The 24,839-nt window shown below is 40.1% G+C and overlaps 1 protein-coding gene across 1 annotated transcript; it reads right to left on the reverse strand.

The window, feature by feature from the left end:
- Window positions 1-445: 445 nt before the first annotated feature.
- Window positions 446-24,247, reverse strand: TNFSF10 (TNF superfamily member 10). Its single transcript, XM_039338191.1, has 5 exons — window positions 23,973-24,247; window positions 10,247-10,387; window positions 7,648-7,696; window positions 6,573-6,677; window positions 446-2,780 (listed from the first exon to the last, which is right to left on the reverse strand). Exons 1-5 carry the CDS (start codon window positions 24,093-24,095, stop codon window positions 2,326-2,328), a joined length of 873 nt encoding a protein of 290 aa, XP_039194125.1. The 5' UTR covers window positions 24,096-24,247; the 3' UTR covers window positions 446-2,325.
- Window positions 24,248-24,839: the final 592 nt, after the last annotated feature.

The raw sequence follows: 24,839 nt of genomic DNA on the forward strand, positions 1-24,839 counted from the left end.
GAGTCACTGAAGCAGTAGGTGTGAACTTAAATGGACTCCAGAAGATGGTAGAGGACAGGAAGACCTGGAGGAACGTTGTCCATGGGGTCGCGATGGGTCGGACACGACTTCGCAATTAACAACAACAATGGTCACTCGCTTTTGTCCCTCCGATTTGTTAACTAAGTTCACAGGAATGGGTCATGGAGGCTTTATCTCCAGAACTTTCCAATTCTTTGTTTTCTAATATCACCATGAGCATGACAACTGAGGCATGAGGGCTGCCAAGTTCTTACATACTTGCTGCCACCTGGGCAAAATCTCCCAGTATGATTTCAGCATGGCCTCCAAGTCAGCTATCCTCAAGATTTGTCATCGCAAACTGGAGACCATCGAATTGATCGATTCAGCTCAGAATTAAAGACCATCTGTTTTACAGTGGTGTGAACAAAGGATGATGATTCTAAAATGGAATGACGTGACATCATCATATTAATGTCACTGCTACATATTTACACCCCAACATTGGACACAGTATGTAACTTCAGTATCTCTTTGCATATATTTAAAAGCATTTTGAAAGAAATTACTTCTGAAGATGCAGTTGGCCTACATTTACATCTTTTTCAACATAGTATGTGGCCAACATAGTAAAAGTATGATAATCATACTGTCCAAAATTAGTTACGGTTGTATTTTCCTTCTACAGAAACAGTTGGCCAATATTTGTAACTCTTTCAAACATATCGGCCAACGAAGTAAGGCTACAATCAGCACATTGTCCAAAATTGTAGTTATGGTGAGATTTTCCTTCTCAACCAAACTAAAAAGTTAATAGGAAGCCCTTAGAGAAGTTGAGCTAATAGATCACATGAAAAACTACACCAATGACAGCAGAGAAATCCTCAGGGGTTCACAACAGAGCAACGAACAATGGTATTGACTAAGCTGTGTACATCAAAGTGGTGTGCTGTGGAAGCTGGAGAAACAGCTGGCAACTGTTTTGTCAATCACAATGCAAAAAACATCCTGCAAGTGAAAATGTTCATGGCATTTCAATACAATATTGCTACTAAATACCAATCCAGTACTATTTGGCATTACAGAAATAAACTGATTTTTATCCAATATTAAACAGTTATGTGTTTCCAGTTCGAAATAAGTAGAAGCTTCTTTGACCGTCACTTATCTTTCTGGAATAAAACAGTAAACTTTCAGCAACATTTAATTGCTTTTACAGAGTCTGTGGTTAAGAGTTATTTACTTTTTTTTTAAACCTCCTGTGTCTTCAGCATAAGTCTACAGGTGATAACACTAATTCTCACAAGAGCAAAAGGCACCATTGATTTATTGAGGGTCCTCTAAATTATATCCCTCTTCAGTTTGTATCTGGATCTTTGCAAAAAAAAAAAAAAAAATTGCTCTGATTCGCCCGATTTTTGTTAGTGTGCTATTTAAAAAAAATCTTAAACTTAAAAACAAAAAAATCTTAAAACTTAAAAAGAATCTTTTCATATGAAAAATGGTCCTGCATTAAAAGGAGGTACGAATTATAGAACATGAAGCAAATTCTGTTCTTTGCAGATTTCCCAACGAGATTCACATTTTTTTCATTCTCAAAAATGAACAGCATGTTTGGAGATATTGCATGATACAGCCCACCCAGGACTGTACCATTTCAAACTGCATGAAGGGGTGCAGGTATATGAACGTTCTCCTTGATGGAAGTGAATTTAGGGTCCAGCTTTGCAATAAGTGATTTTTCTTCTCCTGCAATCAGAGATGGTACCTTTCTGTAAGAATCTTCCAGGTGCTAGTCTAAATGAGCGATGCAGCTCTCACCATTCTGATTTGAAAAAAGGAAACTCAGGGAATCTATTTTGCTTTTATCTTTTACATTCTGCCATCAGAGTCAGTCCAGCAGTTCAGCAAATGCAACTCACACCACAGTGACACTACCCACACGACAGGACAGCTTGAATCACTTGTTACTATGTAGGTCTCGCTGTTGTCTTGTTAGGTGCATGGATTCCATGCATATGATCAACAGAAATTTGTTGAAACAAACCAAATGCAACTGTCCCGTTCCAAACAAAAAACAAAATCCCTGGAAGAGTATTCATGGACCCACAACAGCTTGTTGGCATTTCTGTATCTATAGCATGCCAACCATTCATTGTGGAGTTTGGATAATGGAACCTTGAACTGGTCTCACTGGTGGTTAACAGAGAAACTATATACTTGGTCCAATTCTGTGGATAGTGCAACTAACTTCTTATTCTGCTTCAAAAGCAGAATTCTCCAAGTCTTCCACAACCTCTTCATGATGTCTAATTGTTCTCTTCTTTAAGAGACCAGGAAGGCTCCAAAAAAGCTGGCTTCTTTATCCATATCCACTAGTTCTTGATAGCTGATGGAGACAAAAATCTTATCATTTCTCCTTAATTGAAACACTCCACCCTGGTATATGGAATACAGTCCATATTCTACGTTTTCAGACCAACAGCTGGTTCTTGCACTTTTCATTAACAGGATGGCTTCTGGGTAATAATCTGTAAATTTGGAAATGTACTGAACCATCTGCTTCGGATTCCTAATGCTGTCCGAGTCAGGATCTGCATTGGATTCAACCCCTTCCGATTCCCGGAACCGAAAATAAGTCTGTGCATAAATGTAATAAAATCCAGGTTGCTGTATGATAAGTTCTCCATTGTTCAGCAAAACATTGTGAAGAAAGGACGGATACATCGAAGATTGCCAAGAGATTATTTTAAATCCCAAATTGTTTCTGATAGGAGAACCTGTGATTGATTGATTGAAAAAAGGCAGAAAATAGTTTAGGCATGTAAAAACGCTAAATACATATAACGCTAAATAAATCGCACCTGTCTTTTTTAAAAAGACAAATCATGTAAACTCTGCATCTTTGCAGAGTTTTACTCCAATATATAAGTCCTAAATCCCAATGCCCATATTATGTATGATCACCGCTTGTAGGGATTAAGGAAAGTGACCCATATTACTGTTGTCATACATGTTGCAAAATGGAAAGTTTTATCAAGGCTGTGGACCAGCTCTCTTCCAAGACTCCCCAGGCAGTCCTCGACCTGCAACAGTATATTTAGTGACCGTTCAAAGTTACAACGGCACTGAAAAAAGTGACTGATGACCATTTTTCACATTTACAACTGTTGCAGCATTGCCACAGTTACGTAATCAAAATTCAAATGCTTGGCAACTGTTTCATATTTATGACGGTTGAAGTGTCCAGGGGTCATGTGATCACCTTTCGCGACCTTTTGACAAGCAAAGTCAATGGGGAAGCCAGATTCACTTAACCACCCTGTTGTTAGCTTAACAACTGCAGTGATTCACTTAACAACTGTGGCAAGAAAGGTCGTAACAAATGCTTCATTTAGCAACATAAATTTTGGGCTCAATTGTGGTCGTAAGATCAGGGCTACCTGTATTTGCAGACTTTCCCAACGTGGTGCTCTGAAGACGTGTTGGAACGTCAACTCCCAGAATTCCCTGCCACCATGGCCATCTGACATAATGTGAGCCATCAGAGGGAAAAAGGCTACACCACGCTGCTTTCTTCTCCAGGCCTGGATTAGTCTTATATTCCTGACCATGTTCTATGGCCAGAACATTCTCGCTAGTTTCCAAGGGCTGCTTTGGAGTCACACTTGAATTTTCTCTTAGAAACTCTAGATCAGTGTTTCTCAACCTTGACAATTTTAAGGCATGTGGACTTCACAATGCTGGCTGTGGAATTCTGGGAGTTGAAGTCCACATGCCTTAAAATTGTCAAGGCTGAGAAACACTGCTCTAGATAGTATAGTTTGGGCTAGGTTACATAAAGGTTGCATGCAGAGAATACGAGTCCTTTTGAAAAACAACATATTTATATCCCACGTAGAGTGTTTGGCTTTACTTAAAAATGCAATACAAGTAGCCTCTAAATTATACATCAAGAACATCTATAATACGCCTACACATTTATTTGGGGAGGTAACATTAAATAATTAACAGTATCTAGCAAAAGATTATGATGGGCTGGACCCAAGCTCTCTCATTTACCACTTGATCAAGTGAAATCATTACAACTTAAAGCAGGGATCATTAGCTTCCACTCCACTGATTTTAATGCAAATTGATTTAATTGAAATAATTATGTTCATCTAGCCCAGGTTTCACAAGCCTAATATCACAGGGAAGCAGACTGCATTCATCCACTCTATTTTCGTTGAGTTTTGGAACATGAAAATGTTCACTTCACCTTGGTGGAGAGCCCAGGATGGTGGGCTCTAAAGGATATTTGGGGTTCTGAGCTGAGTTTGTTAAACTCTTCTGGGAACCCCACAGATTTCCTGCTAAGATTGGTCTCTGAATTTGTCCCTTCTCAACATATTAACTTTGTCTTGATTTATAGCATGTATCACATTTGTATAGTCTGCAAAGGCAGTCCTCAGTGAATAAATGGGAAAAAAAACCAAAAGTCTGGTTTTTATGCTAAATCAGATTTTACAGCCCCTTTAGAAGTCTGTGCCTCTCTCACCATGTGTTTCAAGACCATCCATGTATCCCAAAACTCTCATGTCTGCAACCGTTAACTGGGCAAAAAAGTGTAATAATGTGATGTCTATGGGTATTCTCAATCATCCAGGTAGTCTTGTCCCAAATGGCAACTGGACTTTTTTGATTGCTTTTTTTTTTCCTTGAAAAATGTATGGCTTCTCATCCAAGAAGCTTCTTCAGTTCTAACTGAGTGGTGGGGAACAGAAGGATTTATATCCTTTGCAGTTATCTGATTATTAGCAGATCTGAGGTTTGGTCATTAGCTCACTCTCTGAAAGTACCTGAGGCTAGCAATCCCAAGAAACCTCCACACTTGTTTACACTCCGATTTGGTGATTCTGAGGATACAGATAAGTCCCCAAATAGCCTCAACAACTTTCAGAGTGCTACCGTGTTTCCCCGAAAGTAAGACTTACCCCCAAAATAAGCCCTAGCTTGATTGTAGGGGATGGGCCTAATATAAGCCCTACCTCCAAAATAAGCCCTACTTTGGGGCGAGAAAAACACCTAAAAATCAAGCTATGGCAGGGGTGGGGTGTGGAACTGGACCACATGCTCCACACCCACTTACCTTGCAGCCAGGCATCTCCTTGCCGGCCCACTTCTTCTGCGGCATCCCCAGGCCTGCATTTCGCAGTCAGAGGCCTTTCCGGAAGGCCTCTACAGCCAAGAACCGAGCTTTGGATTGAATCCATAGCTCAGTTCTCAGCTGAAGAGGCCTTCCAGAAAGGCCTCTGACTGCGAAATGCAGGCCGGAGCTTCATTCTCAGCTGTAGAATGAAGCTGCTCCTTCGGCTACATAAGAAGTAGGCCGACTGGGCGGGTCTGTCAGTGGCAGAGGTGAGTGGAAAAGACACCTCCTGAAAATAAGACCTGGTGCCTCTTATTTTTGTGGAAACACTGTAGGTAGGCAGAAGCCTACAAAGTATATAAATCTTTCCATTCCCCACCGTTCAGTTAGAACTGAAGAAGAAGCTTCTTCGATGAGAAGTAAAAATGTGTTGCAAAAAGAAAAAAACGAAGAAAATCCAGTTACATTTTAGAAATAAAAGCATCTTTGGGGTATACCGTAATAATACTCAAATGGGCAAACTTAGAGAAAGTGTCCAAAATCCCGGTTCTATGACTCCTGTGAAATTAAGATTTGGAGAATTTTATAAAACATTTTATCACAAAAATTATCACCAAGCATTTTATGACATAATACAAAGTATTACGTCCAACTGGCAGGATTTCTGTTCCTACCTGGGACTATTTAATGCTTTGGTTCTCAAACTTTTTAATGCCGCGACCCCCCCCCCAACTGGTCGTAAGTCGAGGACTACTCAACCGGTCGTAAGTCGAGGACTACTCAACTGGTGCAGCACCGTTTGCAGAATGGGACTTTTGGTGGGCTCAGCAGGGCAGAGACAGCCTGGACTATTCCTATTGGCCTTTGAAAGCCAATAGAATTAGACTCTATTCAAGAGAGTCTATTCTATTGGCTTTCAAAAGCCAATAGAATAATAGGGAGTAGCACAGCTAAGGAAAGGGGGAAAAATGGCGGACTGCGTTGTTTGGCGACCCCCGTGAAATGGTCGTTCGACCCCAAATGGGGTCCTGACCCACAGGTTGAGAACCACTATTTGTGGGATGGCCCTGCCTAATACAGAATTTTGCTTTCCATTTTCTGGGTTCTGATTTACAATTTACAATTATCAGCTTTTTCTTTCTCATAAGAAAAAAGATATTGTCAAGTTTGATTCCTGGTGTTTATAAGGACACAATAAAGCAGCTTTATGGTGTCCGTATAAATATGAAAGTGGTTTCCCACTGCTTTTGCCTAAAATGTATTTTGATTTCAGCCTACAACAATGGGAAAGGTGCTTACCTGAAATGTCCCATCCAACCATTAACCAGGCCCCACCCTGCTTAGCTTCTAAGCTCAGAGAAGTGCTGCCACTATTTGTAAAAGAAATAACTGCATTCCTCTAAACATTAGCCTCTTTCCCCAGAATAAGGCATTGTCTTACTTTGTACAAATAAACCTTTCCTTGCATTTCTGCTTGAGGTGAGATGAGCTGCGACTCGGGGGTTCCTAGGTACATCTCTTGCAATGGCATCTGGTGAAATGTTGTCTGGATAGAAAGAAATGCCAACATTTAATTTCCCATCAGGAACTCCTTTTAAAATCTATGTTAACCTTAGCTTTGTCATACCAGAAACATCCATGCCACCCACATCTCAGATCGTGTCCTTCTAATTCCAAAAGCCTTCTATTTCTCAGCAACCCCCAGTCTTTCATCCAACCTAAATAACAAGCTGCAAAACATAATTTTATATCAGGTAAACCCAATCCTCTTCTTTCCTTTACATCTTGCAATACTTTATATAGATGTCATGGTTTTTTCCCTCTTACCTTACACATTTAGATATATATTACATATTATAGGAAAGGATGAAACAGATACAAGGATGCTTATACCACCTTATATGGGAAGGAATGTAGGAGGCTCCCTTAGACAGGTCCGACTATAGAGGCTACTACAGCACTAATACAACAGTATAAAAAAGGTATAACTCAAAAGAAAAATGCAACATGGATGTTGTAAGAAAATGAGGTATCTCTAGCACTTTAGGGAACTAGTTAAAATGGAAACCATTGAAGAAGAACTCAGTGGAATTGTTCTTTCAGCAGGGGTGATGGCTTGGTCCTTCCTTCCATCTTCCCCACAACTGTAGTTGAGATAAAGTGTCCACACATTTATTCTGATGACCGGCATCTCCTCAGGATCACTGGTAGAAGTTTTGTCCAACACTTACTGGGAGACCTCAGACCTTCTGCAAATTAAACTCTGCTCTGTCCCTTGACTGTGGCTTCCATAAATGATTTTATCTCCTTATCCACTTACGGAAAATGCAGGAAGGACGAGTTCCATTTAACCATTTTCTTAGACACAGAAGTGTCTCCTAGGACCAGTGCTCCATGTTCAGCTTCTTTAAATAATCTATATTACATCATAATCTGGCTTTCAATGACCATCTCATTCATTTCCTCAGTGCAACAATGCAGCCATTCATGAATCATGAATCATAAACTTTCCCAACCTTGTGTCGAAACTGATGTTACTTCTTCTGCACGATTCTTGGCCACCATCTGCAATTACAAATATAGTTAATTATCTTTTTTCCTCCTGGTGTTATTAGAATCCAAATACTGGATTTATATACTTCCATCTCCCCCCAAAACTACTTTTTTGGAATGAGTCTAAGGAACCTTCTTCTGCAAAAAATGTACAAAGAGGAAGCCAGAATTGTTGATATGTATATTAGCCAATGAGCATGTATTTAAGTTCTAAACTAAGAAGTTAGTTCAGCAATCGCAGCTTATTGGATAATCTTGAGCCTTATGATGCTATCCCAATGTGTAGTTTACATGTTCCAAAAAGAACACAACCTCTAAGGCAGGGATGTTAAACTGCCGACATGTGGGCCGGATGCATCATGGCGAAACTGCGCCCCATTGCTGGCAATGGTAAAAAAGTCACAATACATCGCGACATGTCACGTGACATTGCAAGTTTGACACCCCTGCTCCAAGACAGCTCTAAGTCTATCATATTACAAATACAGGTAGTCCTTGACTTCGAACCATTTAGTCAGTGACCATTCAAAGTCACAACGACACTGAAAAAAAGTGACTTACAACCATTTTCACACTTACAACCATTGCAGAATCCCCAGTCACAAGATCAAAATTTGGACACTTGGCAATTGGCTGATATTTCTAATGATTACAGCGTCCCAGGGTCATGGGGTCACCTTTGGCAACCGTTTGACAAGGAAACTTAATGGGGAAGCCAGGTTTATTTAACAATTGTGTTATTACTTTAACAATTGCAGTGATTTATTTAACAAGTGTGGCAAGAAAGATTGTTAAAATGGGGCCAAAACTCACTTAACAACGGTCTTGCTTAGCAATTAAAATGGACACAACTGTGGTCGTAAATCAAAGACTACCTGTAGTTATTGAAAACTTTAAAAAGGGAGGAGGAGAGACACATCCTTAACTCTCTTCCTGGCGCTCAAGTCAGCAACAGAAATAAACCACATCGCCCAGAACAGTTTAGGCAGATGCCATTTTCCCTCTCAAAATACCTCACATGAGGATTAAAGCTCTGAAAGTCTTATAAAGTGGAAGTAGTGGCTAAACTAGGTCTATAAAAAATTCAGAACAATCTTTACAAGTAGTCCTTGACTTATAAAGATAAGGAAGTCCAAAGTTTCTGTTATAAATCATGATGGTTCTAAGTCGAGGCATTTTGTGCCTGTTTTGAGGCAGCCGTTAAGCAAACATGGCATGGTTTGCTTAACGGCAAACCTCAATCGTTAAGTAAACAAGGCAGTCGTTAACTAAGTCAATACATTCCTATGGATTTTTTTTTTTTTTTTTTTTGCTGGAAAAATTTTTCGGCCAGTTTCCTGAAAAAAAAACATTAATCCGCATGACCACAGAATGCTACAATTGGCTGTAAGGATGAACTACCTGCCAAGCATTCAAAATGCAGTCATGTGGCTATATGTGGGCTGCATCTTAGTTTTATTAAGGTCTCACTTTTTTATCATATGACACATTATCAAGATGCTTTTTTAATTTTCTTTCTATGTGGAAATCATCAGAATTTCAAAACGGGCCGCAAGTACCATTTGGGGGAGAATTCGTCATAATTTTAAACACTCAGTAAGTGAAGAGTTATTAAACAAGGACTACCTGTATCTACTTATTTATTAATGAAATGTTTCTTCTATTTTTCAGGATCCAATAAATAAATAAAGCCTCAAAGCAGAGCAAATTCAAACCAGTCTCTGACAAATTGAAACAGTTGGACTAGAAAGAAATTAAGAAAAGCATATTAATAATGTGCAATGTGATAAAAACAGCAAGTTTGTAAAATGAAGATGCAGCACGCACTCTGAAACACTTTTAACTGAATTTTTGTGAAGTCTGGTATCAGTAAATCTGAACAAGTTAGGAATTATGCAGCCACGGCAGTCCCAATGAGGTATTTTATTCATTTATTTATTTGTATCCCTTGCATTATTTTTACACGTAACTCAAAATGACAAAATATATCCAATTTCTTTTTATTTTCCGCCTCACCCTGTGAGGCGAGTTGGGTTGAGAGAGAGTGACTGTGCTAATGTCATCCAGCTGGCTTTCATGGCTAAGACAGGATTTGAACTCGCTGTTTCCCGCTTTTTAGCCTGGTATCTTAACCACTAGATCAAACTGGCTCTCCACCAGTATTTCTTACAAAGTATGGATGTAGGAATGTAACCCTTGGGGCAGGGGTAGGCAACCTTGGCTCTTTTATGACTTGTGGACTTCAACTCCCAGAATTCCTGAGTCAGCATAACATACCTGGCTCAGGAATTCTGGGAGTTGAAGTCCACAAGTCATAAAAGAGCCAAAGTTTCCTACCCCTGCCTTGGGGCAATCTCACACATACACAGAAGCTGGTGATAATCTGGAATATCTGATTGCAACTGTTTCTCTATCTGCATTTTAGAATTTTAAAAGCATACTCCAGAAAGTTCAGACATAATTTATTAAAGCAGACACTATAAATCTTACAAAGGAGTAAAATCCTTGAAACCATGTCTCCCATTTGGTACAAGACTGATGGGTATTTTAAAAAGGGAGTACCTTTCTAACAAGCCTTGACAGCTGCCATTTGACTTCCCAGCAAGGATCGCCATCTTCTTTATCATTTGGATCCATATCTTCTAGGAAAAAATGTTCTCTGGTGAAGCAAGCAAAGCTACTCTTTGCATACGTGTCTCGGAGCTGTATTAGAAAAATGGGGGAAGCCAAGTGTTAATTAAATGAATGGAATGTAGAGGCAGGAACGTATACAGTATAAATAATATAGTAATAGAACATCAGCAACATTTATTTTTGATACAACATTTAGCCACCATTTTTGTTATCGGTGTTGGGCTGCTAGAGAATCTCAGCTTACATTTTAAACATCTTTCATTATCTTACACTTTTTATCAGGCTGCTGGTAAGCTACTATCAACCCAGTCTTATCTGTTCAGACTAGCACCAGAGACTAACAGATCTCTGCTTCCTCTTCTGCAATTTCATACTCAAACTATGAGATACAATCATTCACAATCCTGTGGGTGGGGATTTTAGCAGTTTTATAATTGATCTACACTGGTGATTTTGCAGAAATTCCCAGTTTGTAATAAAGTTCTCAACCATTATTTGATTTTCAGGCAGGCTGACGCACGTCTGATCAGCAGCAAACCACAATGTGCTACACCAGACTTATCATCCCAAATAAGTATGTGCAAACTAACTAAAAGGCAGATCTAATTAAACCAAGTAGGTGACCCAAGAATTTCCATTTGATTTAAAATGTCAATTGCCATCAATCCCAGCTTCCAGCACAGTGAGAAAGATTCAGAGAAATGGAAGTCCCAAAACTATAGGACTGCACTAATAATTCCCTTTGAAAGGGGAATTTAGAATAGACTTCCTGCAGATTGCAGTCTTTGTGAACTGATGTTTTTTATGGGCTTTTCCATAATGGTGTCAAATCCATCTGAAAAATAATTGACTATATATACATTTTTTTTATTTACGTAAGTTTATTAAACCACCTTAAGATACAAAAGAAGCAGAAAAAAATCAGGAAAGAAAGAAAACAGAGTATTATAAGATACAGCAGAATGGGAACCTGCCTCCCAAAAGGTCGTTACAAATGAGAAGCAAATTTATTCATAGTACACTATAATTATAATGCAACTGAACAAAAACAGTGTGGTCCAAAACAAGGAATCCAATGCAAAACAAAATCAAGCTGAACAAAACAAGGAAGTATTATTTCCCTTCCATCTGCCATTCCCCCCCCCCCCCACAACCCTCTCAGAATGACAAATGGATTACACAGAAGGGTAGCCATCTTTATAAACAGTTACTGGACCACAAAATTCTCTTTTGCAGGACAACAGCATCGATCTCCCATGGATTTCTACAAGATGAGCCTTTGAAATATCTTGATATGCAGTTTGATCATGAAGTCCAAGCCTCAAACCCATCAAACTGTCTTCATGGACAAACTATCGAATATATGAGGTTATTTAGGCCTTCTCGGTCAAAGGACAACTGGTAGCTGTATGTGGCTCTTGCAATAACTTTCTGCAGATCTAGCTCAGTTTCTTGTTGAATTATGGTAGGTTTTCTATTGGAATAGACTGGGAAAATGCTACTTTAAGAACCGCACCATTTAAGATAGAGTAGGCTAAAAATGTGTTTTTCTCCCTTGCCTCCTATTTTTCTATCCTGATCCTGCCTACTTTTTAGTGGTATATTGAACATTTTGAGTTTGCAACAGCTGTCCCAAAATTACTGAATGAATGCATTCTGCCTATTTTGGAAAGTATTCTAAATTCCAAACAGTTCCCTTTCCAGAATGGAAGTACTGAAATACTTCCAATAAGCTCAGAGCAGAAAGTCTTCCTCTCAAGACAACTGTTTGAAACTTAAAATATTTTGCGCACCTTTTTTTTTTTTTAAATGCAGGACTGGCAGACCATTTAGATTTCAGCTCTTGATCTTAATTGTATGTCTAAATCTATTTTAAAACTGAAATCAAAAGAAAAAATACATTAAGGGCTACTGCAATAATTAGGCAATCATGACAGATCTTCTACTGCAGTGTTTCTCAACCTTGACAATTTTAAGGCATGTGGACTTCAACTCCCAGAATTCCACAGCCAGCATTGCTGGCTGTGGAATTCTGGGAGTTGAAGTCCACATGCCTTAAAATTGTCAAGGTTGAGAAACACTGTTCTACTGTATGTGATTTCGCCTCCTGCACTAAGCAAAATACCGAGTTTATGACATGCAGACTTTTGAGACTTGAATATCCCAATATTCCATCTTCTGAGTTCTGTGTGAGATTCACTGAGAAGAAAAACATTCAACCGAAATGTTTGTTGATTTGTGATTTTTTGATTGGGCCTAGTAAAGGTCCCAAGACTATTTCAACCTGATAACCTACTCTTTTGCTCCAATCTAGAAGGAACCCAAAATGTTTATCTAGAACTGGACTTTATCTCTGCTTTAAAAGCCCATTAGTGTTATTCTTTACTTGTAAATGCACTACTTAGCCGGAACTTATTATTTATAGAAATAAGTAAATTTTATTCCCGCTTCAATGCAAACTATTTGAATTCTACAGATGGCTACTGTGAAAAGTATGACAATGACCTATTAATACTTTGTGGAGTTACCAAGAGAAAATATTTATAAATGAACTAAGTCAGGCTACTTTGTTCAGAAAATTCAAATAAACAAAAAAGCCAAGTTATTACAAAAAATAAGTGAAAATTTTATTCATCAAAGTTACAAGGAAAAACCTACTGTTTGTAACAACCTGTTTATGTATTCTATCCAAAATGGTTAAAAGAATCGTGGATATTCATAGAGAACCTTGAAAATAGTGGATTAATGGAACTTTGCCCAGCTTTTGAAGGAAGCTGAAGCCTTCATGTTAACTTGCTGGTGGAGCTTCAGTTCAACTGCAAGGTGGCTTTCCATCTGTTCTTCTGTTTTCATCTGGCGATTAATCTGTACAAAACAAATTTGACAGTATGCTTAGTTTAGGCTCTATTTACCCACTCCATTCTTTCTCCTCTTGTTATTCATTTGAAATAAATTCTAAAACATCCCTCAGAGTTGATGTCCTAATATAAAAGCAATTGATTACACATTCTTCCTTGCTTTCTGCTACTTAACAGGGAGAACATTTGCAAATTCTTCACATGCAACTTCTGCCTCCAGTTTCCCTCTAAACTAACTTTTTCTTATCCCAACCAACCTCATGTAATTCATCCTCACATGTGTACATACCTATGCAAAAATCAATGAAAGATGTCATCTTTACTTCATCGCCAGGATTCAAAGTTTTTCCATTCTGTCCCAGTAACATTCTACAATTATCCATAACTTTCATTCTCCTTCTGTTTCCATCCTTCCATCTCTTATTTTCGTTTTATTGCTGGGAGCACTTTCATGCAATCCAAACTGTGCTTTATAGGTCATACAGAAATAGTGTTACTGTGGCCATCAATGACAGAAACAATTCCTCATTGATAACTGATAAAGTGGTATGTGCACATGGCCCTTGATGCTCCATTCACTGCCATATGATCAAGTTTCAAAAATCTACTGAGTTATGACTGCAATTGAGCCAAACTTTCTATTGCTAAGACAGACAGTTGTAAGTAAATTTTGCTCCATTTTATGACCTTTCTTGTCAAAGTTGTCAAGTGAATCACTGCAGCTGTTACGTTAGTAACAAGGTCGTTAAGTGAACCTGGCTTCCCCACTGACTTTTGTCAGAAGATTGCAAAAGGTGATCACATGATCCAGGGACACTGCAACCATCATAAATATGAACCAGTTGCCAAGCATCTTAATTTTGATCACATGACCATGGGAATGTTGCAACGGTCATTCAGTATGAAAAATGGTCATAAGTCATTCTCTTCCCGTGATGTTGCAACTTCAAACACTCACTAAACAAGTTGTTGTAAGTCAAGGACTACCTGTACAAGTATGAAGGCTTCTCACCATGAAACAAGAAAAGATGGCACACATTGCTTTTCTGAACAGTGTCAGATGTTTCTTGAATTTGCAATGAAGCCTCTTCGAGATATATAATTAGGTGCAAAATGGTCAAAGGATAACCTATAAAAAACAGCAAAAACCATCAAGCTTCCTCTCAAAGTTGACCAAAATTGAATCTTCCTTTCTGTGTTATAGAAGTGAACAATAAATAGCAGACAAAACCATTCCTTACCTAAACTCATCCCTTAGCCTATGTTGGGTAGATTAACTTGAGGGAGGAAATATACTAAATGAGAGGAATAGATGTTGGTTTGCTTTCAACTTCAAAGCACCCCTTCGTGCAACATTTTGAATGCCTTCTACTCAAGTGAAGAGAGCAAAAGAACAAAACCATTTCTTCAATATCTTTCTTCATATTTTCTCCCCTTCGGCTATTAAATAAATTCCAAAGTCTAAATCATTGCTATAATCAAATTCAACAATAAATCATTGCTATAATCCAATTCAACAATGACAAGCATCTACAACAGTGGTTCTCAACCTTTTAGGGCCGCGACCCCCATCTGGTCGTAAGTCGAGGACTACCCAACCGGTCTTCAGTCAAGGACTTTCCATGCCTGGGAGCGCCGTGCATGCGTGGTGCCACCCCGTGCTGATCGAGGCGTAGCTTGCAAGGGGCAGCGACGGCGCAGGGCGACCACCGGCTGGGCCACCAGCTGGCCCAGCCCAAGGGAGGTAAGGCACCCGCCAGGCCCCATGCGCACCAGCAACCCTCCCTGCACCCGCCGACCTCCCACTTCCCACCCCTGGCCCTCTTTTACTTACATTTTTAGTAGTTGCTCAGCAGGGAGGGGTGGAAACTTCCAAACAGCTCGCCTTCGCTGCAGACAACTTGCAGCACCGTTTGCAGAATGGGACTTTTGGCGGGCTCAGCAGGGCAGAGTCAGCCTGGAAAATTCCTATTGGCTTTTGAAAGCCAATAGAATTAGACTCTATTCAAGAGTCTATTCTATTGGCTTTCAAAAGCCAATAGAATAAAAGAGTAGCACAGCTAAGGAAAAGGGGGAAAAATGGCAGACTGCATTGTTTGGCGATCCCCGTGAAATGGTCATTCAACCCCTAATGGGGTCGCGACCCACAGGTTGAGAACCGCTGATCTACAAGGTAATTTGGGTAGCTAATTTTTTCCTCCTCACTATTTGATATCAATAACATTGGGTATCAAGTATTTTGAGTTTAGTTTTACGGACTCTTCAAATTACTGCCAGATTATCATTTCAGGGCTTCCAGGACTTCCACTGCCTTTTCACAACCGGGAAATGGAAGTGACCAATGAAGGACACGAATGGAAATAGAAAATAGAAATAGAAAATTTCCAGGTCTTGATGATTCTCACCCCCAGGTTTTTAAAAAGCATATTCTGAAAGACTCCCAACGGTTAATCAACCATGCTCTTTCCAAATACCTCCATAGGTTGATGTCAAGATTGGCGTTATCGGAGACCTATCAAAAACTATAATATTAGATGGGGACACTCATAACAACTCACGGACTTCTATTAGGTCTTTATCATTGGCTCCCTGGTCTTCTCCTTCTCCCCAGGGAGAAGGCGCCAGTCTCTTTGCTTAATGACTTTCTGTCTGAGAAGCAAGAAGGTGGGAAGCAAGATGAAAGGAAGCAAAGCAGGTAGCAACAAGGTTGGGCCATTGAATGTATCTGGCTTGAGGGCCTTCAAAAGCTAATAGAGGCAGTCACTGCTGACTAGGCTGCTTCAGATTTCTGTTTCGGCTTGTCCTGCTTAAGGTGCAACCTTCCCTCACTGTCAGTTGCCAGAATTCCTATTCAGCTTTGGGTGAACAGCATATGAGTGCCTTTTTGTCATAATTACTGCCAGATCCTAATATCTCCTAGGTCTGACTTTGATCAAAAGCCACCCAAGTTAGAAGGGAATATTTTCCTGGCTGTAGTTTGGCAAATGGAGAAACAGTTTATGATTGTGCTTTATATATGGCTGCCTTAAAAAACACAACCAAAGAATTCATGCATTAGAGAAGCTTTCCCTTTTAGAAGAAAGACTAAAGACTTAAGTCTTCCAGTAGACTAAAGAGTAGACTGGGAGGCTCCAGCAGTATAGTATGTAAGAGTGTGCATGAAGTGAAACAGATAGATTGAAATCTCTCCCCTTCTTGAACCACATACTTCTCTCAAGTAACTAGTCATTAAGAAACTGGAGTAGGCATGGGAAAGCCCAGATTCTGCTCTAACTTCATCAATGGAATCTTACGAGTGAGTAATTTTGGACCAGTCACACTCAAACCAATGTACCCACATTGTTAATGTGTGGAGGGAAAAACAGGAGGCGGTACTACTTTGTACACATCTAATGCTCCTGAATGAAAAGCACAGTATAAACCAAATAAATAACCAACCAACCAACCATAAAAGAGAACTGCTGCCTTCCTGTCAAATCTCTGAGCTTTCTCAGATATATCCAGATTGTTACAATATGATGCAGAAAGCTGGATGAAGGGGATCCAAGCCTCTTCTAGCAGAGTGTAAATTAGGAACATCCAGCAGATGTTCTAATCTAATTTACATATGGTGGCTTATTAATATTCTTTCAGCCTGATCACTTTCTGTTGCAATGCTGCCATTTTTCAGGCCTCTGTTTTGATCCCACAGCATAATACTGTGGTAATAGGGCCACCTTGCAATACCCAGACCTATTTATCACATCAAGACTGGGAAGCTGTTTCAGACAACTGAATAAGAAAACAAAAATATACAAGGTTATACGATACCTACGTTTTTCTTGCCAGAATCGCACTTATGCAAAAGGAGGAAGTTGTCGCTGGAATTAAAAACTGTTTGTTTCATCATCCTGTTTTTTTCTAATATCATGCAGGAAAAACCCATTGTGAGAAAACTCTTTTTATCTCCATCTCTATTTTATCTTCACTAGCCCTGAAGATAGGATCTCTAGCAGAAAAAGCCCAAACTGAATAAACAGAAGAATAAATTGATAGGCCAGCCTGCAGGAACCATCTTCAATGTTACTATTTCAATCCTTCAAGACCCATGCAATTCTTCACATCTGGAGAAGAATCTTTCCTGTTCGCTTATTTATTTAACTGAGCATACTGCTGACTACCAAAAATGTTTACCCATTTGGAACAAAATCTAAAACCCAGACATTAAAAACAGATGAAATAACAAGAAAGACACAAAGGTAGAATGGGTAGAGTTCATAATTAAAAATAACAGTGGCAATGAGGGGTGCAAAAGTCTACACCAGTGGTTCTCAACCTTTCTAATGCCATGACCCCATAATATAGTTCCCCATGTTGTGGTGACCCCCAACCACTTATACATCACTGGTTGCCAGGGGCGTGGCCAAAGAAAAGGGGAAAAAAATGGCGACAGCCTTGTTTGGTGACCCCTGTGAAATGGTCGTTCGACCCCAAATGGGGTCCCGACCCACAGGTTGAGAACCACTGGTCTACACCAAAGAATGTGTTTAAGGAACTTTTTCAGAACTGTCAACATCACATCCATGAATTGTGCAGTTTCTTCTCTAGCTATTCTAGAGAAGCAGACAGATTACAGGAACACATAGTCCCAAGTGACTGACAGATGAATCTGTAGAAATTGTGGGAACCTTTTTCCCCCATTACCTCAGTAAGCTTGGAAATTCAAAGGGAAGAAGAAGGCCTTCTCACAAGAGATAATAAAGGAAGACACCCACAGTGATTTTCCCCACCAAGGTTTAACTGTGTACTTAACATCATTTCTAGACTGAAAGTTATGCTGCTGTTTCTACTGGGTATTTCCAGAGCTATTTTCAAGTTTACAAAAGACAAAACTTGCTATTAACTGAAAGGCTCTACGTGGGAGGCAGGCTCCTGTGATAGCTCACCCTTTCTGTTTAGGTTCTGTGGTCTCCTTGTCTGAACTAGCTGTAGACAATTCTAAGAAAAGAAACATCTGGGGGAGTTTTATATAAAGTCACATTATCAAAATGTTTTTCACTATAAATGAAGATAGACAACAATTCTAGCATCCTCCACGATTAACAACTAGTTGGAAAGGGAGGAGAAAGTTATAGGGCAGGAGAGACACAGGAAGGGGTCCAGAAGCAGCAGCAATTAGGAACTAGGATCAGATACTACTCCTACCAAAGATATATCATATGCTACATAAAGGCAAAATGTCTTTTTTATTTACTTTATAACCAAGGCTTCTTGTTTCAAAAACCAGAGCGCCTAGGAGAGCTTAAGGAAGGCGTTGTCTAGCCATAAAACTACACCCATGTCAGGAGCAAATAACCAGGAACATTACTGGAGTTCAAATCACAGAAGAGTTTATTATTGCTACCTATATACAGGTAGTCCTCAACTTACAACAGTCCATTTAGTGACCGTTCAAAGTTACAACGGCAATGAAAAAAGTGACTTACAACCATTTTCCAGTTACAACCTTTGTAGCATCCTCATGATCTTGTGATCAAAATTCATATGCTTGGCAACTGGTTCATACTTATGACCATTGCTGTGTCCCAAGGTCATGTAATCACCTTTTGCAACCTACTGGCAAGTAAAAGCAATGGGCAAGACAGATTCACTTGACAACCAAGTTACTAACTTATCAACTGCAGTGATTACTTAACAACTGTGGCAAAAAATGGGGCAAAACTCACTTAACAACAGGACCTCTGGGCTCAATTGTGATTGTAAGGTGAGGCCTACCTGTATAAGAATCTAGTCAACTAATGGTCAAAAATAAATTGGCACTAGATAATGGAATTCAGGGAGGGGGGGAGGTAGATTTGAGTTTCTTGTGGTAATGCAATGATTCCAAAGTGATAACGCATTTAACTCCTCCTTCTAGCTCAGCTTACTTTTCTCCTATAACATACAAGTTAAAAGCTGTTTTAACTCAGACACACACGTGTGCCCTATTTTAGTTTAAGATTCAAACCAAAAATGGCATTCTGGTAGAAGTGGCAAAGAGTAATTCCATGTGCCTGATTTAAGAATAAGCCAGAGGGAGTTCCTGAACACAATTGTATCTAGAATTGCAGGTGAAGTCCTCTCATCTCACCTGCAGAATAGAATGAATTCCATGATTCAGATTTTAAATCAGGCCCTAAATGGTCATAGGCCAGTGCTCAAAGATGGGCAGCCAATCAGAAACCTTTCAGCAGTCAAGCTCCACCTCTCAGAGCTAGAATATGCACAAATTTTCACAATACTCAGAAAACTGTCATGTCTGGCAATGCATATTCACCTAGAATAGTTCCATGACGAAATACACAGCAAATAAATTTAATAATAATAATTAATGATATACTACTTCCTCCTTGGAAATTTTTTCTACTCTCTTAAGAAAGAAATGCTATGTTTATATAATTGTACTCAGGCACCAGCAAAGTTCCCCAGAAATTGCATTTTGGGAAGTGTTAGAAATTAGTCACACAGCATGAAGCATTTCAAATGTGATGTAGCTGGGTTTAGTTGCTGCCTAGACAATTCAACAATTGTTATTTCAGGAAATAGATGTCAAGAAGAAAAAGAAGATCAGGAGAGGCAACTGTATGATGAAGGGATAGTTCAAATATATGTAGGCTTCAGAACAAACTGAATTTTAATATCCACCACTCGGGAACAGCAACAATACAGTTAAATTCCACCTCCCATTGTAGCCATGGGGAAAGATTATGGAAATTGCAGTCTAATATCTGGAGGAACACAAATAATAGAACGGGCCTATCTCAAGAATTGTTTAGAAACACTGCAATAGATTCCCTGATTCATGTTCTATGTTAATAATGTAAGAATTATTTCTATTTTTTCCCACTGATTATTTCATATTTAATTTAAAATACCCCATTTTATAATCCCGTGTGTGGATACTGAAAATCATTAAAAACAACAATCACAGGAAGTTTTAACTCCCCATCCCACCCTCCCAAGTGCTAAATGAAACCGAGTACTATGAAGCAAAGTCCCATTTTACTACTGGATACACTTTAAAATTATTCTCTACAAGCCTGAAAATTTATCTTTTTAAAGAAAAATTACAACCAAAGCTACAATAATTCCCAGTGCAGCAACAGATAGATCAATTATGATAGAACAATAATGGCTTCCGTTCAACAAACTTGTTTTCACTGGAAAATGTGTAAAGATAAGCAAAAGTGGGCTTTGGGACAGCTTCTTAAATGGGAACACACCCTTTTATTTGGCTGGTGTGGAATGAAAACGCAAATAATCAAGGCTCATCTATTACATTTACACACACACACACACACACACACATATATATTTATATTTTACATACATACATACATATATATGTTTTCTGAGGTTTTCGCGGGTGTTTGTATGTAGGTCTTTGGTTGTTCGGGTTTTCTCCCGCTTCCAACACTTCCAATTTTACGCGGGAGAAAACCTAACAACCAAAGACCTACATACATATATATATATACATACATACATACATGTGTGTGTGTGTGTGTGTAATAGATAGATGAGCCTTGAATATCAGTGCTTGTCTTTTTCTAGATGTGTATGTGTGTGTGTGTATGTTACTATGGGAGAAGACAAACTTTGCAGTATCTACTGAATAATAAAGCTAATGTGTTCTCATACTCTACCTGTATTTCATTTCATAGGAACTACGGAAAAACCACAATCTTGATTGAAGTAACAGTGGTAGGATGAATAATCTTTTTTTCTGGGAAGGAAAGAGTCAATCTTCCTTGTTCCTCTCCACCCAAATCTAGCTTTACAGTTCTCCAGAGTCCAGCCTAACAAGGTTTTAATTATGCAAACGAACAAAATAAGTAACTTGAGCCTGTGCATTGTTAAACACATCCTGGAATGCACCAAATCCTATCACCTACCACAAAAGCTGCATAAACAATATTTGGGCTGCAAGACGCTGCAAGTTGCAGCACAGTCTTTCTCTTATCAGATTCCACTGAAGTTAACTGCAAGCAAACCTAATTTACCACATTTTAGCCTCCAGTGTTGGGCAAGTACAGGTTGCATCGGTTAGCCTCTGATCTAGTACTCTCAAAAATCCTGGCTTATTTGGCTAATATCCTTGGCTTATTTCATTAAGTTAAGCGTGGGTAAAGGTGCCGGGTTTGCACCCAATCTCTTCCTCCAGCCAAGTCCCAAAAGAATATAACAGGACCTGGACATGGAACATAGCCCGCTTTGGAGCATTTTGTCTTCAGCAAAATAATAACCTTCCACTGTTTAAAGAGCAAAGGCCTATCTGGGACACTTTGCAATAATCTGCTGACCAAAGGTTATAGGTGGTAGTTCAATGTTGAGAAGTGTACATAATGGAAAAACAAAGAACACCTGTTTTGACCCCTGGAGGAATAAGGCATATACACCTCATAAGGATACTATTTCTCTCCAAACAAGAAATACATCATTCTTGTTTTGGCCACCAAGGTACCAGGTATCACATAGTACCTTGAAGTTTTTCCTAGAGTCTTGGAGCCATATTTAATCTGCTCAGTGACTCAGGTAGGTAGGTAGATAGGTAGTTGGTCTACTCAAAGTTTGTGGTTGAGAAAAATGGGATAATAGAGATACACCTTTGGCAGCATTCGCTGATTAATGTGCTAGTTTTACTTGGGTTTCAAAGAGTTGGGTGGGTGCTGTTTATTACAAAGCACTATGTAAAACTAGTTTGTAGCAGGACAAAAGTGCTATTTCCTGCTCCCAATTCTCCAGCAGTTGTGATTGCAATGGCCTCTGAATGCCATGGAAAAGGGGGGCTGGGGCCTCAAATTGCAGCCCCCGTCCCTATTTGCTCCTCAGTAGGCTGAGATGAGAGAAAGGGTGTTTTTATCTGAGCACTGCATAGGTGATTCCAGCCATTAGAGGTCTTGAGCATCCAGAGTACCACATTCTCCTGCCTTCTTCAACAAGCCAGGATCCAGAAAAACAAAAGCAATATGTGAATCCAACCAATGATTTAGAAAACCACTGAGAAAAGCAGGGAAGGAGGCAGGATGGGCAACTCCCTTGCTCTTCCTGATCAGCTGGTTGCAGGAAATGTGTTTGAGTTGTGGAAACAAATGCAAGCTTAGCTCCCTCCTCCTTGCTTGGAACATCAGAATGGAGCTTGCACACAAAGTGAGTTAGTTTCATCTGTGCTTTTCATTTGGAAACAGTCCCATAGGAGTTAATAACAAAATTTTTAACCAAGTTTTTTTTCCTTTTAACTTTTCCAGGCAGTAATATCAAAAAAGGCTTACTTTCTGCTTAGTTATTATTTTGCAATAAGTGAAACATTCAGTTTTCTCCCAGAGAAACCCAGAACCATGTAAGATCATTCAGTCCAGCAGCAAGACCTGTGCAATACAACAAGTTTTGCACATACATTTTGCTCAGTGTTACAAGACAAGACTGGAACTGCTTCAGGGAAATTCAGTTACGACTGGCTGGTAGGAAGAAATTACTGTATATCGCCTATTGCAGAAATAGAAATCTTATCTCGTGGGAATGGCCAATGGTTAGATTCCATTCTCCCAGGTTCTGTTTTTTGAAAAAGAAGTCCACCAAGAACGAAACAAACCAAGAGATTGCTCCCTACATGCTGAATAGGCACATACCAGTGTTTTTCAAACTTGTTTTTCAAACTTTCCCAGCACACTTGCTGGGGAATTCTGGGAAAGCTGCCAAGTTTAAGAAACTCTGCATTATAACAACCCAGCCCAGCCCAACGCAATCTCTGTGGTTCTGTAAAGAATTCAAATCTCACACGAGAAGCCAACGTATGGCAGAAAACCCACGAAGGCTCTCAGACAAAGGGAGTCCACTTTTAAGACTGAGGCAAAAAAAAAAAAAAGAAGGCCGATCATTTTGCAGCCTATTGTGGAGTTTTACCCTCTCATACGGGGGAAGAAGTGGCTCGTGGTTCTTATTTTAAACATGGTTAGGTCACATTCTTAAAGCCGTTCTTTAATGCACGATTCACTGAAACACAGGATGGCAGACAGCAGGCGCTGTGCATTTATTTAGAGTATTGGACTTGCAGGCGCTGCACATTTATTGACAAATAAGTACAGTAACTGGAGACAGCAAAGTCTTCTTGGTTAGCTAAGTCCCGCTAAAATCACGACCATCTCCCGCCATTGACTTTTCTCCTTCCCCCAGCCCCCCAAATAAAACAACCTATAAAGGATTTCGGCCTGCTTGCATCGCAGCCATGAACGGTTTTTGCGAATGTAATCTCGCTAGGCTCCATGGGGCTTAATCGTTTGTGGACAAGGAAAGAAAGGGGCGACTGGCGGATTCGGCCGTTCCCGAAGCTCTTTTTGTCTTTGCTAACAAAGCACCGGGGGAGGGAGGGGGAGCGACTACTCGGTAGGGCGAATAGGCCTGACTCGAGAGAGGAACCAGAAAGTTGTAGATCTGGGAGTACGAAATGGCAAGCTGAGAAATTAAAAAGTAGCCGTGGTGCATTGGGCGAGTAACCCAGAGGCATGCGTGGGCTTTGTTTTAATACCCGATCCGGGCCAGGTCACCAGCGATCTAACTGAAAAGATCGGATCCTGCGTTTTCCTCGACGTGCAGTAATTAAACCCGATGGAATTGCAAAGGGCAGGCATCCGAAGGGACCCATCTTGCAAGCTTACGGCGGGAGAACGGGGGTGGGGGGCGGGGGTCGTCTTAAGAATCCTCCTTTGCAACCAGCAAACCTTCCCTTCTCTTCTCCCCCACCCGCTCTGCAAGACGGAACCGATCAACTTCGCACCGACCTGTTGCAGCTCGTTGGTGAAATAAAGGAAAGTGATTGCCACGCAGATGGATTGCAACAGCACGGCGAAAATCAGGACGAGCCCGCAGGTCTGGCCCGTGCTGGGACCGCCGGATGCCACCATGGTGGTCGTTGGCGGACAAAAGGGGGGCTCGCACAAGTGAAAGAGCGGACGGGCGATGGGCGACGCTGCCCCTGTGTGGAGGGAGAGGCCTGCTGGGCTCGGATTAGGGTTGTTAAGGTGGAGCCGCGTCGGGACTTCGCCTTTCAAAGCCCTCTTGCTCCGCCTCCTTTTCCTTTCTCTCTCTAGGCGGCGCGGATATGGCACTTTTTGAAAAGTCTGGGAAGTTTTGGAGAGAGATCCCGGGATGCTGAGGGAAGGAAGGAAGGAAAAGAGGAGAGAGAGGAAGGGAGGGAGGGAAGAAGGGAGGAAGGAATGTCTGTGAAAATTCTCAAATCATCCAAGTCGTGGTTCTCCCAAAGGTACTTTTTCCAAAAGGCAACTGAAGAAGTTTCTTGGATAAGAAGCCAAACATTTTCAAAGAAAAAAAAAACCCAAGGAAAGTCGATTTGTCTTCTGGAAAAAGTAACTTTGGAACGGCCCGAATGGTTCACATCGCCGCGTTCAACAGGTTGTGTTCGCTGCGTTTAGATGAATTCAAACTCTCGTGGTGCCTTCACACAACATGTTAACCCCGAAGGAACCCGTTTCCTGGAATTTGAACCAGACCTTAAACCATCAATACGCTGGGTTTACACAGCACAGCGTAGGCTGTAAAAACAAACGGAGATTAAGCACTAATTAGGCAAATTTAACAGATTATACAGCTGCAACTGCATTACTGACCAAGTTAAATCAACTGTAGGA

This window comes from Crotalus tigris, unplaced genomic scaffold (genome assembly GCF_016545835.1).
Source record: "Crotalus tigris isolate CLP2741 ecotype Arizona unplaced genomic scaffold, ASM1654583v1 scf7180000017549.6302385, whole genome shotgun sequence".
NCBI lineage: Eukaryota > Metazoa > Chordata > Lepidosauria > Squamata > Viperidae > Crotalus > Crotalus tigris.

Excerpts from the sequence above, each read along its gene's own strand:
- TNFSF10 (XM_039338191.1), bottom strand. The coding sequence starts at position 24,095 with ATGGTGGCATCCGGCGGTCCCAGCACGGGCCAGACCTGCGGGCTCGTC. Across the intron at positions 7,697-10,246 it reads TGTCAAGGCTTGTTAGAAAG|ATGGTGGCCAAGAATCGTGC; the intron begins GTACTCCCTTTT and ends TTGTAATTGCAG. Across the intron at positions 2,781-6,572 it reads GAAAGGTTTATTTGTACAAA|GTTCTCCTATCAGAAACAAT; the intron begins GTAAGACAATGC and ends AATCAATCACAG.